General features: G+C 39.6%; 1 protein-coding gene across 1 annotated transcript in view; it reads left to right on the forward strand.

Annotated features, from left to right (window-relative positions):
• Positions 1-16680, forward strand: part of LOC107294448 (contactin-associated protein-like 2) — a gene marked incomplete at its 3' end in the record, with an annotated part of 224190 nt that extends 207510 nt beyond the window's left edge. Inside the window, exon 9 of the mRNA XM_015823679.1 lies at positions 16450-16680. Coding sequence (XP_015679165.1) covers positions 16450-16680 — 231 coding nt within the window. The remainder of the gene's footprint in view (positions 1-16449) is intronic.
• Between the last annotated feature and the right edge of the window lie 1055 nt (positions 16681-17735).

Genomic DNA, 17735 nt, shown 5'->3' on the forward strand with positions numbered 1-17735 from the left:
CAATGGAGGAGAGGGTGGAGGAGTAGGTTTTGTTTGCTGTGATATCTGTACAGCTGGAGAAGAAGAGCTCAAGCCTTTCTGAGGAGGAGGAAAATTTCCCCCCCGCTTTGAAGCCATTTTACTTTCACTACCCTTCTTCTCAAATTTAATTTATGTAATACAATGTCCCATAAAGTTCTTCTTTTTTGAAACTGCCACAAAAAAAAAGCAAAAACAGATATTTTGTTCACCTACAGTCCAGTAACTCTAAAACAATAATAATCCAGCAGAAAGTGAAAGCCAAAGTGAAAGTCCTCAATAAGTGAAAGTCTCTATTAAAGAGCAAAACGCCCTTCCGCGGCCATTTTTTCCTCTTTTTTTTTCTCCTTCTTAAACTTTAATCTTGATGGAGAAGTTATTAAAATCAGAGCTGAAGGCTCTTATTCATGCCTCTCTCAAGCACCTGGATCACTCTGTCTGCTCCAAAGTCTACTCACGATCTCCTTTAAGCAGAGGATGAGTCCGTGTCTGGCTTTGTTCTTAGAACGGAGGCAGCCCAAAGCGCGGAGAAAAGTCCCTGACTCCGGGGGAACTCACCTCCACCCCCACAGCTATAAAACTGTGGGAGCTCAGGAGTTCTACCCCTATCAGAGAGACTCTCCCCCCTCCCCTTTGCCTGGGGAAGGGGATTCAAGGCGCGGAGCAGCTGTTTAACGCTGCTCCTGCGGCTTTTACGCATCCTCGGGGCAGGCGGCGAAAAGAAAAGCCGCCATCGGCACAGGAACTCAAACCGGAAGTCTATTTCTATTTCTTCAACAAATAGAAATTCGAACAAATTTTTAATTTTTAAGTATTTCCTCTGATACGCCCATCATCTAATTTCTCAATTCTCATGTTAGCCCTTTCCTTTTGCTATTCCATTGAATCAAAGAGTCTTTCCATAATCTTGTAGATGTTGTTGTAAATATAAGAGGCAAATCAAACATCATGTCTTTGTATAAAGATTTTGCCCTTCATATTCATTGAAGATTTGTCTCTTCATCTCTTGTCTCCTCATTTCTTGCAGTACTCCCAACAGCTCTGCAATCCATCTTGACAAATCTTTTTTCTTGTCCTCAAATTTATTTTGTGGTCTTAGAATTTTCTTTTCCATGTCCAGTGTTTCTTGTGAGTTCTTCTGCACTTGAGTCTCCATCTGTAAATTTCTTTCCACTAGTTTATATTCAGTTGTCTGCTTTACATAATCTCTTTCTTTTTTTGTTTTCTGATCATTTATTTGTTGTGATGTTAAATTAAAGATGCATTCATTTAAGTTTTCAAATTCATTTTTAATTTCCTCATAGTTTGAAATTTGTGTCATTTGTAATTGTTGTATCATAACATACATTTTCTCCTGGGAAGTATTTATTTTTTCTTGGTACATTCTTTCTGCAGACCTCAGATGCTCCATAATGACCAAAAATCCTTTCTCTACCAATCGCTTTAAAGTCACAGTTTAAAAAGTATTTATAGTCCAGGAAGGTCAATTTTTTCTAAGTTTTATAGTTCTTGCTATGTAGATAGTCCACAGTGTTCTCTTTTTTATTATTACAGCTTTTCTTTGTTTAGTTAAGGCTTTGAAGGTCACAATATCAGGGTTTTTTTCTGGGCTGTATATTTAGGGTAGCATCTTCATCCACCACTAGATGTCAGCACCAGTCCATCTTTCAATTTTCAAAACAAATAAGCCTTTTATCTCCGTTAATAATCCTTTGCCAGGAAACGTAATAAATTCCATTGATTTCACATTTTCCAGGTTTAAATCTTATATTACTTTTATTTCTGTATCTTTATTCCCCATAAATTTAATTCACTGCTTCCGTTTAGACGGGGTGGAGCAACACCCTCCTCTCACTTTCCGAAGATTTTTACTTCTCAGGTTTTTTCTTTTTTTTTCAGGAAATCAGTCAAGTAGAAAAGAGAGAATCAATATTCTTACCCAGTTCAATCATGCTGTTTACGATCACGCTTAATTTAGTGCTTTTTGGCTTTGGCTGCATGTAGCTTGGGCTAGACTCACAAATGATGCTAGCCTTTCTTCTGTCGGTTTCTGGAGGACTTTCCCCGGACATCCGGATCGACTGTCATCTCCCACGATCATCGGGGCTTCCCTCCTTCCTTGCCACCTCTCCCCAAAGAGAGAAAAATCAGCCGTAGGGCACGGAGCCCCATGATCCTTTGGCTATTGCACTAACTGCACAAAACCGGAAGCCCAAACAGTTCATTCTCTGAGATGTTTAAAAAACACATTTTGCTTTGAATATTAGTATATGCCACTGTCAAATTGCAACTGATAATGTAAGAGCTCTGGGATGGGAGAGGGTTTCTCTACAGCAAACATAGGGCTTTCCTCATGTGTGATAAACTTCATAATCTGATCCAATCAGGTAGTTACTGTGTTTTTAAAATCAAATTGGCATTATATCCTTCCAGGATTTTGCCCTTGTACTGTGGCATACCATAAAGAGGCCTGGTAGCACAGTGGTTAGAATGCAGTATTGCAGGCAAACTCTGCCCACAGCCTGGACTTCGATTCTCACAGGGCTCAAGGTTAACTCAGCCTTCCAGTAAACTCAATAAAATGAGATTCCAGATGGTTGGGGGCAATATGCTGACATTGTAAACCGTTCAGAGAGTACTATAAAGCACCATGGAGCGGTATGTCAAGCTATGAAGACCCCTTGCTTTAGAACTGCCATGAACCTTCTAGCTTGCCTACAGCCCAGGGAGAGGGGGAAGAAGGTTTGGAATGCACAGGTGGATGTTATCAGTGTGAGAGACAAGATCATTGAAGAGATGTTTTGGCAAATTGAAGCTTCCTTCTCATAACAGACATAACAGACATTTGAAGACTAATTGGACAATGTGACCTGAACAGTCAGAGAGGGGAGGGAAGGTTTTAATCTTTTAATTAACTTTTTCCCACCATATTTCCAGAGCTGGTATTCTTTATACTGTGCCGGTATGCTATACCTAATAAAGCTTTACATTAGAGATCACAGTGCCTCTGGTGGATTTACCAAGCCTATACATAAGAATCTAGTCAACTAACGGTTGGCACTAAATTGGCACTAAATAAAAGTCAGTGGAATTCAAAGGGTGGCTGGACTTGGATCACTGGTGGGAACATAATACCTCCAAACTGATTCCTCTCTTGACTCTGCCCTCAGGCTCTGCTTGTCATCTCCTATATTAATAAGTGGAACATATATATTAAAATATAAAGCATAAAAAAATAAGGAGGTCAAATAAATTTGATATTTTATTCATAAGGAAAAGAACCATTTTCTTTGGTTTCATTTAACAAAAATAATATTGTTCTGTTAGCTATTTGCAGTAAATATTACCCTTTTTTGCTACTTCTTGCTTTTTGCCTCATTTGAATTGGACAAGCATCAATCATATTAGTAGCCAATAATCTAAGATTTTATAAGCTATGGGTTTGACTTACTGTACCATTCTATCATAGAACCAAATTAAGCAGCACACTTAATAGAATTTACACTTTTTAAAGATTAAGACAATTTCTTTATCTCTATAGTTATCTTATTCACCAAGATGTTTAGTCTACTTAATGTTGCTACCCTAGAAGTATTAGACCAATACCAAATAAATAGCGAAAGTAGTACATTACTTGGGTTATGCAGCTGCTTCATTTCACCAATTATCCTGGTGGAAGTGCTTTTATTTGCAGGCATAGACAGGATGATCATGATTTGCATGATAGATTCAAAGGAAGATTGAAGGATCTGCACAGATTAATATTTGTCATCCATAATATTCACATGAAATTCCACTCCATTAGTAAACATCATATGGGGAAAGAAATTATATTCCATATTGTAAATAGCATTGATTGTCAGTTTCTTACATATTTTAAAGAAATTGTTCATTAGAGTGATTAGTACACTAATAATAGGTTTCTCTCTCTGCTATTCTCAGAATGGGGGAGAAATCTGAACATATAAACATATTGTTTTGTTTAATGTATTTCTGAATGTTATGTTTCTATAAATCTTGCTTGTTTCTTATGAAATAACCTTTTCCTCAACATTTTCTAAAGATTTTTTTATAATAAACATTATGAAAGAATTGTGATGTCACCCAACTAATTGTTGGGGAACTTTCTGATAATAGGGCTGGGTTTTCAAAAGAGGGAATAGGAAAATAACTCCCTATTCTATTGGAGAATAGGAAAACGTGAAATTCTTAAACCTCAAGGTAGCTTTTATTAAAATTTTAACATTGTCATAAATACACTCTATGAATGTGAGTTAGTGCTTAGCATTTTCTAAAGTACAAATATAAATATGTCTGAATTCAGAGACCTACTTAAAATTAAAAATTGAGGTGAAAATTAAGCTACAACTTCTTCTTTTTTAATAAGTTTATTGTTTATCATAAAGAACAGTAAAACAAACAATATGTAACAAAACAAAAACATACATTCAACCCTAATCACCAAAAAAAATAGTGTACAAAAAAGTAGGAAAAAGTGGTCAGTTAAATTTAACATGTAGGATCCATCCTGGCTGAGTGCTGAAAGAAAGAAAAAGCAATAAATTCTCATCCCTTTTTATATATGTGTGTGTGTATGTGTGTGTGTGTGTGTGTGTGTGTGTGTGTATAAGAAAAAAGAAGAAAAAGCAGGCAACAGGTTGAGCTAAAAATTACACTAATCTTCAAATCTCTCTGTTAACCATCTGTTATTATATTTAGCATGTAGAAAGTTCACAAATGGTTTCCAGTCTCTTATATAGCTGTCTAGTCCATTATCTCTAATCAAAACAATTTATCTCCCAATAAAGGTTCCTGTTGAAACAATGCCAGTTTCAAGAGTTCTGCTTTCTTGGGAGCACTAGTTGAGGCAGGTCCTTACATTAGGCAAGATCCGCAAAATAGTCAACCTGGAGGGGAAGAAAATGCTACCGTGGAGACTATGCACACAATATCCAACCATGGCAGCAAGCAAGAAGAGGTTGAGTGCTAGGCAGAGGCTTCCCCAAGGGCTTGCCTAAGTGATAGCTCCTCCGATTCAGGAGAGGAAGCCTCCCAAAACCGAGATGGTTGATTGGTGTAGGAAGAAGGAAGTAGGAAGACTGGGAATGGGGATCTCAGAAGGTGACTATCACCCAGGACAGCAGAAAGCCAGGGTGGAAACATGAAATGGAGTGCTCACTCAACCTTGATGAGGAAGAGATGAAGCACCAAACCAGGCCGATCATTTTCTAAAACAGGCCATAGACCTGATGGTGGAAGCTTTCAAAAACCTGAAGGAGAAGGAAGTCAACACCTGCAGAAAACTGAGTGAGGAACGGCTGGAGGAGGAAGCTGTAAGCAGGGAAAGTGACCTCTCCATCCCTGAGGCATCAACCAGTGCCACGAACTCCGTTAGGGGGGCAACGGCAGTGGCAGCTACCCCAGCTCAAGCAGCACCCACCAGAGGAGATGGCCGCAGAGCCTGAGAAGCCTCAGCCCACTTCCATGATTGGTGCATCTTGGCCAAAGAGGCAGAGATCAACCAAGCCTGAAACCAACATCATTCCGGCAAAGTATGGAGATGGTCCCCACCAGAAGGAAAGAGGAAAATGTCAAAGACCCCCGCAGTAGCACAGCACTCAACTGCTTGCTTTAAGTGTGGCAAGGAGGGCCATTGGGCCAGAATGCCATTCGAAAACCCCAGTGAGGAAGGGATACCGACTGGGGGGGAAGTCAATTTAAAAAACCCAGTACCCCAGGAAGGTTGATTAAAACTCCCCCAGTGCCCCAGGGAGACGGCATTGAAGAGCTGTCGTAGAGTTCAGCTCCTTCATAAAGTTGGGAGGGGGAACTCCGACCCCGCTGGAGAAAGACCCGGAGATGTTCGCAGCAACTACAATGTCGAACCCTTGGTAAGAGGGCTGATTGCCCCAGTAACCATGTCCATAACTACTTTCCTAGGCATGGAGAAGAAAGTAGTCCTGAAGGCCTTACTGGACTTGGGTTGCACTAGATGCTTAATAAGTCCAACCCTAGTGGGGAAGTTGGGGATTTGCTTGAGGAGGCTAAAAGAGCTGATCTCATTCTGCCAGATAGATGGATCCGTTGCAGGGGGCATCCCAGCCACTCTTGCCATAACATTCGTCAGGCTAACTATGGGGAGCCACTCCAAGACTCTAACCTTTATAGTGGCACCTGGCATGGAATGGCCCCTCATCTTAGGACTGGCATGGCTTAAAAAATGGAACCCATGGGTGGATTAGAGAACAGGACACTTGAGGTTCCCCAGGGTACAGAGTGCTGTCCCTCATAGCCATCGCAGCTCCCGAAAGGAACCTAACCATGAGGTGGCAGTGGTAATAAGTGAGGGGGAACTGTGAGGCATACTCTGAGAGTACCATGACTTAGCTGAAGTTTTCAGTGAAAAGGGCTCCGATGAACAAAAAACCGCCCATGGACTGTGCTATTGAGATTCTTCCTGGAGCCACACTACCAAAGCCTAAGCTCTACTCAATGATCAACTGCGTTGATCCATAGATAAAAATTTGGCTTGGGGATTCATTCAACCGGCCAGACTAAAAATGGCTGCCGGTGCTGTTTCGGGAAAAAAAGGAGGGTCTCTTCATCTATGTGTGGATTATAGATGTTTGACCACTGTGTGCATGGACAATATGTACCCTTTACCCCTCATGAAGGACATGCTAGCCCAGTGATGGCAAACCTTTTAGAGACCGAGTGCCCAAAACCAGGCCCCACCCCCCCACCCTGCCCGCTCCACCCACCTCGCCCCATCTCGCTCCCCACCCCATGCTCTGCCTGCCCGCAGGGCCACCCACTGCCTCCACAGCCTGCCACAGATTGCCCAGGTGGCCCAGCAGCAACATGGCAGCCACGCCCTCTGCCTGCACCCCGCAGAATCAACTGCATGCGACGGGGCACGAGGGCAGAGTCTTGTGTCCGCTGCCTGGCTGCCATGTTCTTGGCTGCGTGTTCCGCACGGGCCACGCTCGGGGGTAACTTTCCTCCGGGAGGCTGTTGGTGTGGTGGGGGCCATGGGGGAGGCAGGGCTGGGGCAACGGCACATGTGCCCACAGAGAGGGCTCCGAGTGCTGCCTCTGGCACGCGTGCCATAGGTTCGCCACCACTGTGCTAGCCGATCTCTCGAAAGGGAGAATCTTTTCTAAGCTAGACCTGTGGGACGCTTATTACAGGGTCAGAATCAAAGAGGAAGATAAATGGAAAACCATTCTAACTGTCCCCTAGGCTGCTTCCAATTTAAAGTACTTCCATTTGGATGACAAGGAGCCCTGGCAGTGTTTATGCAACTGATAAGCAAGGTGCTCCATGAACATCTGTATAAAGGGGTTTTGGTGTACTTGGACAATATTTTAATTTACACTGAAACAAAAGCTGAGCATGTGAAATTAGAGAGGTCATAAACAAGCTCTGCGCAGCTAAGCTGTATACCAAGCTTTCAAAATGTGAATTCCACAAGGAAAAGATCGATTATTTAGGCTACCGGATTTCACACGAGGGAGTAGAGATGGACCCAGAAAAGGTGCAGGCTGTTCTGGAATGGGGTCCACCCCACACCTGAAAGCAGTTGCAGTTCCTGGGGTTCACAAACTGGGGCCGGTGCAAGGGGATGGTGCAGTCCCTATGGTCCAGGAGGAATGACCTGAGAATGAAGACGAGGCAGTCCCAGGTCCATCGGGCCTCGGAAGAGTAGGTAAGGGGGGAGAGAGGGCCCAGGCTGATCACAGAAGGGAGGAGGAGATGGAAAGGGCAGGCAGCAGAGCAGAAGAGCGATGGAGTTCCAGAGATGAGCAAATGCCTCCCCGTCCCCGATCCCTGAGTGCAAAGAATGGAAAAAAGGCATAATCAGCACAGGCCACCCCGACTACTTGGACTGCTTTTGCCTTGCTATGAGGAATGTTCTTGGCTTGCCCTAGCCCTGAAGATTCTTCCTTCAGACCTGCCTTGCCTTGGACCCTGTCTTGTTTTGAGAAGTGCTCTTTGCCTTTTGGTTTGAACTGTGTCCTTTTCTAAACTGCATTTGCATTTTGTTTCACTGTGCCCTTTGGAAATTGCTCCTTGTTTTGGACCTTTGCCTTGCTCTGAGGACTGCCCTTGCCTTATGCCTGGACTTCTGCTAATAGCAGCAGTTGACTTTGTACCACTCAGAGCCAATCATGGGTAACATTTTGTACATTATTCTCCAAATATATTCATTTACTGATCCACAGATGGCACTGGACAATTTTTTTTCTTATTTCTTTTTCACTTATGACTATGGCCATAGTGATGCTCTGCACATTTTATTGAAGAGACACAGCAAGTATATATATATTAAAAACAAACAGATGATTCCTGGGTCTATTCATATCCAAATAGCTAAAAAAGCATGAGCACCAGGAAATTTTACAAAACTATAAAAGTTTTAATTCAATAACACACCAAGCTTTCATTGGCCACTGCCAACATCATCAGGGCACATTCTAGTCGATGGGGAAGCTCCTTTTATAAATGGGACGCAGTCTGCACCCAGCTCCTAGATCGCGTCATGGGTCCTGATCGGCCAATCTACACTTTGGTCGTGGTTTGTATATCATTGCCTGCTTTTTCTCTACTTTTCTTACATGTGTATGCATTATTGCCCCTCCCTCCCTCCTCGTATAGCCTCCCAAAGGGATTCTTTGTCATTCTTTGCTCACTCGTGGATCCTTCCTCTTTAAGTTGTTCCCTCTTCTCACATTCCTCCCTATTAGTACACTTTCTTCCGTACTAAGCTGGGAGGAGACAGTACCCGTGAGATTGACAAATGTTCCGATGAGGGGGAACGACTGGAGAATAGGAACCAAGGTGAGACACTTAGAGCAAAGCCCTGCAGCAGGAAGGATGACAATGGGAATGTAAATGACGGACAGAAGGGGGGGAGGACGGAAGAAAGTGTACTAATAGGGAGGAATGTGAGAAGAGGGAACACCTTAAAGAGGCAGGATCCATGAGTGAGCAAAGAATGACAAAGAATCCCTTTGGGAGGCTATACGAGGAGGGAGGGAGGGGCAATAATGCATACACATGTAAGAAAAGTAGAGAAAAAGCAGGCAATGATATACAAACCACGACCAAAGTGCAGATTGGCCGAGGAGGGAGGAAGGGGCAATAATGCACACACATGTAAGAAAAGTAGAGAAAAAGCAGGCAATGATATACAAACCACGGCCAAAGTGCAGATTGGCCGATCAGGACCCGTGACGCGATCTAGGAGCCGGGTGCAGACTGTGTCCCATTTATAAAAGGAGCTTCCCCATCGACTAGAATGTACCCTGACGATGTTGGCAGTGGCCAACGAAAGCTCGGTGTGTTATTGAATTAAAACATTTATAGTTTTGTAAAATTTCCTGGTGCTCGTGCTTTTTTAGCTATTTGGATATATATATAATGGGCCGATTACGTGCTCGAGAAGCCGGGCGCAGAGACAGGTAGCTATATAGGCAAGCTTCCTAATCACCTAGCATTCCAACCCTGATGATGTCGGCAGTCGGGCCGATGAAAGCTTGGTAATTCTTTTATTTACAAACTTGTTTGTATTAAACAGGTTTGTTTTATTTTTATCCTGGTGTTCGTTTTTTCTATATTTTATTGATGTATGTATGTATGTATGTATGTATGTATGTATGTATGTATATAATTGATAGAAACTGGAACATCAGATGCAGATTTATGGCTGTAGTCTTATCATTAACATTTATATTTACTGCACAATACAATGGAACTAGGGCTAATAAAAGTGATTGAAAGTAATTTTTTCCTTCAAAAGTTTCTAAGCTGATTAAGCTACCATCCACATTGTTCTCCTTATAATATCTGATAAGTTAAGCAACATAAATCAAGATGAATTATTTTAACAGTGAGTAGATAAGTTCATGATCCCAGAAATCCCATTAATTTAACTGACATAAATAATCCTACAATTTCAGCCCTGTAATTGTAGTTTCATAAAAGTACAGAAAATGGTATACCATAATCTTTAGTGCCTTCATAAAAACTAAAATGTTGTTACATACCAACCCTTTTTATTAATTTTATATTTATTTATTAATTGCATCATATTATATTTAATTGGAATTTTGATTCAGCAATTCATAAGAGCTGAATTTTATTTTAAAATTATTCAGGAATTATTTTGAAAATGTAATTTTTAATTTGGTATCCTATATGCTGTTGATATAGAATATTGATACAGAAATAAAATATGCTATATTTTCCTATCTAACCTAACAGGCACTCTTAATGAGAAGATGAAGTATGTTCAATATCAGATAACTGGAGATGTTGAGATTTGTTTTCTTTCCATTTGGACAGTAATTTTACAAGGAAAACCATGTATAACATGTTTATCCCTTGATAAATTTAGATGAAATTTGAGAGCAGAATAATTTCCTTCTGGGTCAGTTTTTTTAAGGAAGGTCAATGTGTATATCTCTCAATATTTGAAAGGATAATTGTTATGAAAATGACATAGCATAGTCTTATTTAAGAAAAAACAGTTTAGAGAGTAGCAGCAGTGGCTCTTAAGATAAAATATAGTTAAAACTTGGGTGGGGTGGGGAAATAAATGGTTTTTTCCCCTTCTGTTGTGTTTTCAGGAAGGAAAGACAGGTCATATGAAAATGGCATACATCATATACAAAGTTGAAAAGAAAAACTGCAATAACAAAAGCAGATTCTAGGAAATTATGAACAAGATTCAAATCCAGAGGGGGGAGAGCAGAAATGGGATTCAAATAATTTAACAACTGGTTCTCTGCCTTTTATTCTATTTCAAGAATAAAGGACAAATATATAAAGGAACAAAAGAATGTATAATCACAAAGCATAAAGGAAAAAAGAAAAAATATAAAGTATCAACAATGGAAGTTACATGGCAACACATCTTAACTATGAAAAATGGTCATAAGTTACTTTTTTCAATGCCGGTCACTAAATGAACGGTTGTAAGTTTAGGACTACTTGTATGGAAGTTATCTCTGACTGAATCAGTGTTTAGTATATGCAATTACATATCTCTGGGCTAAAACCAATGTTTCTGGAATAACAGCTCATGAAATCTCTGCTACTTATAACAGTTTACTCTATAAAATGACAAAATTGCTTAACTAAATAAGCATTTGATATATGAAATCACAGTTGCTGCCATGGAACTGCTATTTGCCATCTGAAATAGAACCTGTCACTTAAACAATGCTTATTATATTAAAACACTAAACTAAGGTTTGATATATGAAATTGAAATTCTGCTATTTAAATTTAAACCATAAGTCTTGGTATAAAATAGGAAAGCTCATTCTGCTACAAAAAAAATACATTACCGTTTAATGCATGAAATCACAGAACCCTTTAAGAGCTTTCCTGCTCATCATTACTTGCGCTCTGTATAGCTAGATAGGAAAAAGTTCCAGAGCCACAATTCCAGCTAATACTTGGTGCCTCGTCCCCTTTCCCATATGCACCAATCAGGAAACTAGAGAGCTGAAACATCTATATTAACAACAAGAAAAAAATCAAGGAAACTGTAAGTCCACTAAAGAGAGAAGATGGCAAGGAAATAACAGGCAACAGGGAGAAAGCAGAGCTGCTTAACTCATACTTTGCATCAGTCTTCACACAAAAAGAAACCCAATATACCAAAAAAACCACTGCAAAAGACAAATTAGAAACAAAAATTAAAATAAGCAAGAAAATGGTAAGAGAACACCTATCCAACGTTGACGAATATAAATCACCGGGGCCCGACAGATTACATCCCAGAGTTCTGAAAGAGCTGTCAGATGTCATCTCAGAACTGTTGCACCACATCTTTCATAAATCCTGGAGCACCGGGGAAGTACCTGAGGATTGGAAAAGGGCTGATGTGGTTCCCATCTTCAAGAAAGGAGAAAAAACAGACCCAGTAAACCAGGGATTTTCAACCTTTTCACAGATTGTACCACTTTTAGGACATGACAATATTTGAGTACCACCAGTGCTTAGCAAGGTGTGAAAAACTTGATGACTACAAAAAGGGGGGGATTTTGGGTTTTACTGATTAGATTCATTTGTTGTTATAGAAATGGCTAGTTTATAATATTATGGAAAAGTAAAAAATTGAGTTTCAATGTTAATGCTTCCTTCTACTGCAACAGAGGAAGTCTTTTCTTTTTCCCTTCTCCCCCTCACTTTCCCCCCTTTTTCCTCCCCACTGTGTCCTACTATTTGCTTTTGTATTTTTGTATTTTATTCTATAATCTAATAAAATATTACAAACTAGAAAAAAAGAAAAAAAGTACCAGTTTTAATTTCTTCGGTGGCTGTTCCTTTGCTGAATCACTTTCCCTTTGCATTGACAAATGTATGATGAATTTATCCATGTTTATTAATATGCACCACTACCAGCTAGTTCAGGGGTCTTCAAACCTGGCACTTATAAGACTTGTGGACTTCAACTCCCAGAATTCCTCAGCCCTCATGGCTGGTTGAGGAATTCTGGGAGTTGAAGTCCACAGGTCTTAAAGTTGCTAAGTTTGTAGACTCCTTAGCTAGCTGGTCGGCCCTTCTTCTTCTCAGCTCTTCCACAGTAAGAATGCACCCCCCCCAATCCCTTCCCTGTACGCTTAAGGATACAAGAATCAAGTACAAAGCAAGAAAGGCTCACAAAATAAGCCTCCGTTTCCCCCCCCCTTTTAAGCTGCCTCAGGCGTGTCAGGTGTCACAATGTTGCAATCCTAGATTGAAAGGCTCTGGCAATTGCAAACAGCTTTAGCTTTAAATTAAGCCTATTTACCTTCAAAGAAAACTTTCTAAAAGCCATAGACACACTCAATTAAAGGGGGTAATATTAATTTCATTTGTTTAAAGGGATTAAACCTTTCCTGTTGTCTTTTTTTCCCTTCCCCCACCCAAACCACCTCTTTTTATAGCCTCTCCTCTCCTCCCCCCTTTTCTTTAGTTCACCTCCAGCTCTGAGCTGCTTCCGGAAACACCAATCAGCTGAAGCCAATCAGCTGGAGCCCTGCTGGCTCCTGGAGCTTTTGCCCAGTCCAGACAGTCATGCAGCTGCAGCTGCCTCTCCCTCAGGCTGCTTAGGCTCATTCCCCTCCCCTGCTACACTTGGCTAGCAGTCGCGTACCACCTGCCAAGTGGCAAAGTACCACAGGTGGTACGCGTACCACCAGTTGAAAAGCCCTGCAGTAAACTATAGACCAATCAGTTTAACATCAATACCTGGGAAGATCCTAGAAAAGATAATCAAAAAACAGATCTGCGAACAACTAGAAGCAAACAAAGTTATAATTAATAGCCAGCACAGGTTTGTTAAAAACAGATCATGCCAAACCAATCTTATTTCATTCTTCAACAAAGTGACTAAACTAATAGACCAGTGAAACGCAGTGGGCATAGTATACTTAGACTTCAGTAAGGCATTTGATAAAGTAGACCACAACCTACTCCTTGGCAAGCTAGAAAAAGGTGAAATAGACAACATCACCACCAGATAGACTGTAGCTGGCTGGCAAACCGTATTCAACGAGTAATCCTCAATGGCACTACATCCACATGGAGAGGTAAGCAGTGGGGTACCACAAGACCACACCTTGAATATACTGCAGCCAATTTTGGTCACCATATCAAAAAAAAGATATTGAGAGTTTGGAAAAAATTCAGAGAAGAGCAATTAAGATGATCAAAGTCCGGGAGACTAAAACATACGAAGAATGGCTGCAGGACTTGGGTTTGGCTAGTCTAAAGGAAAAAAATAGGGGAGACATGATAGTAGTATTCCAATATTTGAGGGGCTGCCACAAAGAAGAGGGTGCCATGTTATTCTCCAAAGCACCAGAGGGCAGGACAAGAAACAATGGTTGGAAACTTTTCAAAGAGAGAAGCAACCTGGAATTAAGGAGAAACTTCCTGACAATGAGGACAATTAATCAGTGGAACAGCTTGCCCCCAGAAATCGTGGATGTTCCATTACTAGAGATTTTTAAAAAGAGGCTAGACAGTCACTTGTCTGAGATGGTACAGGTTCTCCTGCTTGGATTAGAAGACCTCCAAAGTCCCTTCCAGCTCTATTCTATTCTATTCTATTCTATTCTATTCTATTCTATTCTATTCTATTCTATTCTATTCTATTCTATTCTATTCTATTCCTGAAATTACCTCTGACAGGGACCACCTAGTTTTTACCTGAGTGACATGATTGAAGGCATCATGCCTCCATTTGGTTTTCATCACTCCTCTCTTGGACTTTTGGGAAGGTTTTTTTTTCCCACCTGAAAAGAAGTTGAATGAAAACCAGACGTGTTCTGGAAAACACGGATTTATCATAACTGGTTCACCAAACTAAAAAAAAAAATACCAAACCAGTGAAGCCGGCTGAATCCCACCACTGGGCGAGAGGATGTGCTGGTTGGTAATAGAGACGAGAACAAGTGGTGGCAAAAGAAGGGCTGTATTTTCTGAGCATGAAAAGTTAGTTGCTTTAAGTTTAAAGTTTAATTTTTCTGCTCCTGTAAGGAAGGGACAAAAGAAGCCCGGAGACGGAATACTAGTGCTGTTTTGGATTTTGACATCCTTCCCTGAGAGACTGCAATTAGAAGCACCAGGAAACATCACTCACTGTGTGTACAAACTTGAAGTATCAATCACAAAATGACACATTCTTCTCTTCATCTTGAAATATTTTTTAGGCAAAATGCAGAACTGGAAATATAATAATGATACAATAATGAACTATCTGGTAGGGAGCACCATGCCTATTTGAGCCATGGGGCCACAGGGTTAGAATGCAGTATTGCAGACTAACTCACTGCTCACTTCAGGAGTTCGATTCTGAGCAGCTCAAGATTGATTCAGCCTTTCATCCTTCCAAGATCGGTAAAATGAGGACCCAGGACCTGCAATATGCTCACTCTCTAAACCACTTAGAGTGGGCTGTAAAGCACTGTGAAGCAGTATATTAGTCTAAGTGCTATTGCTATTGCTATCTGTCACTACTTCTATCTGACCAGAATCCTGAGATATCTTTCCAGGCTGCTCATTATTTGTTATATACATCGTATGTTTGAGGTTTAGCACAAATTTTGTTCGCTGCCACTGTTATTTGTACTATAATAATATATTTTATATAATTTTATTGCTTGTTTTAACACTTTTTTTAATAATTACAACCTATGTATTTTATTATTGTGCTTTCTGGCACAAAAACCATAGCAAAGGATTTATTTGATTTGACATAATAAAGAAAGAACAAATATTTGCACAAGTGACTCCACTTTTGCACAAGTGACCAAACTGTTTACCAACTTCTTCAAGGCTATAAAAATCAGGACCATCCTCTCTTCAGGAGCACTTTCTTAACACATTAATGATAGGTTGTAACCCTTAACATCACACTCTGTCAGTCTGGTTCAATTTGGCAGAATCTTGCCAGTGTTAAGGTAAACAGGATAGGGTATAAACAGAATAGACATCACTATAGTGAATGTTGTGCTGTTAGATTCCTGCTGGCTCAGGAATTGATGTGTAGTATTGTAATTCAACTACGAAGAACAGCCTTTGTATTATGGTTTTTATTTAATTAAGAATGAATTTATTCTGATGGATAGTTCTTCTCTTTGTATGCTTGCTGTTTTAAATGGGAAAATCCCATTAGCACATTATTTACTGGATAGAAATGAGAAAAAGACATCAACTTCAGAAGTCTGTCATCCATATAGTCTCTCTGCTTTTATCAATCATGAAAGTTTGAATTGTTGCTGCATAATGATGCCTCAGTTTAAATTGTTGCTGCATAATGATGCCTCAGGGTCCTAAACAAGCTGGACAATATAGTTTGTTGCATATTTTAAATCTCCTATGCATGATTAATCATTATAGCAAAGGCAGTCACATCAACTGATTTGCTTTAAAAGTAAAATTATCCTTTGTAAATATCTGCATTCCAAACATTTTAAAAATAAAAATGAAGCAAACTTTTGGTTTTTAAAAAAGTTCATTTTATTTGTTTTCATGTTTTTAATAATTATTTTTATGTTTTTCATTGATCTTGTTTGATAGAAGATATATCTTTCTGCATTTTAAGGCATATATGCTATTTTCAAAAATAAAAAATAAAAGGATAGATAAAAAGAAAAAAGCAAGGTTGTTACGCATTACAACTTTTTTCCCATTGCCGGCAATAGGGTAGGTGCGGTTTTGGCATGACGCATCCGGCCCGCGGGCCAGCAGTTTGACACCCCTATGTAGAATGATTCATTCTTGGGCTTATACTAAGGTAAATTCCAAGAGATAGAAAGTATTTTGACTGCATTCACAAACAATATCTTTACAAGATCCTAGTACCAATGAAGCTTCTGTGCTAGACAAATTGTTACAAACTCATTTCTGTTGTTTGTTTTTTCCTTTTAGAACTTGGAAAGATTGATCAAGACATAGATAAATATAACACACGAGGATTTTCTGGTTGCCTGTCACGTGTGCAGTTCAACCAGATTACTCCACTCAAGGCAGCCTTGAGACAGACCAATATCTCTTCTCACATTTACACAGAAGGAGAACTTGTAGAATCCAACTGCGGAGCAAATCCACAAACCATCCAACCAATGTCTTCTACGACAGACCCTTGGCATCCAGATTCAGGTACAGTGGGAATGAAATGTTAGCAGAAACATTCAATATTTTTTAAGATGCAGGACTGCTTATAAAAATGCAGTTTTTCCCAGTTTATTATTGCTTTTATTTTTCAGAGTTTTCTGAGTACTAAGCAGTAAAACTTTTAATTACTGCCCCCTGATAAACATTTTATTTTTTTAGTTTTGTCAAAGGGATGAAAGGAACTGACAAAAGAACTGACAAATACATAAGAATTTTGCCTAAACATGGGTATGTGTTAAATTCTATTAAGATATAGGTGACATTTCCATTTCCAATGAAATCCATTATTGAAATTAGAGTTAAACTGGATATTAGCACTTTGGAATTCACACACCTTTATTTTACTTGTGAAATGAAGAATAGGTGGGTGCTACCGGTTCTGCGAAGTGGTGCGAACTGGCTGAATCCCACCACTGGTTGCTTCCATATACTGCACAGTTTTGATCCAGAAAGTATCTCTGTTTTCTTGACAGGGACTGAAACAGATATTTGTAGAGTTAACATCTAATTTGAACTATAAAATGCTGATTCTATGTCCACATTGTTATTTTGCTGAAATGACAAATAATTACCTAAAACATTATCTTGTGTGCTAGCTGTTAATCATTTCATTACTGATAATTTTGCTCTGTTATCATGGTGACTTTTCATACTAATGATATAATACTAAGACTACTCAAAACTCTCTTCACCTTTCCTTTAAATTTAATTATTTTATAACTTTATCTAGAAGTTATTTGAGGCTGCCATAGCACAGGAATGATGCTAGGAAGAAGTTTTTTCATGCAGTCTTTTTATTGCAAAAACTGAGATTAAGGCTGATAACTTCTGGTTGCTTCTAAAATATTTGATTTAGTGTACATCTTAGGGATAAGTTTATGTCCATATATTTACACATCAATATTCTGTATGTATTCTTTGACTATTTAATGATTCAAAAAGTGCTAGTATAGCCCCAAACTATATACACCTACAATTGGAAAAAACAATATGTGTCCACCCTTTCACTTCTATTTTGTTATAAGGTTATAATATAAGGA

Source organism: Protobothrops mucrosquamatus, unplaced genomic scaffold (genome assembly GCF_001527695.2).
Source record: "Protobothrops mucrosquamatus isolate PMUCROS unplaced genomic scaffold, P.Mucros_1.0 scaffold1946, whole genome shotgun sequence".
Lineage (NCBI taxonomy): Eukaryota > Metazoa > Chordata > Lepidosauria > Squamata > Viperidae > Protobothrops > Protobothrops mucrosquamatus.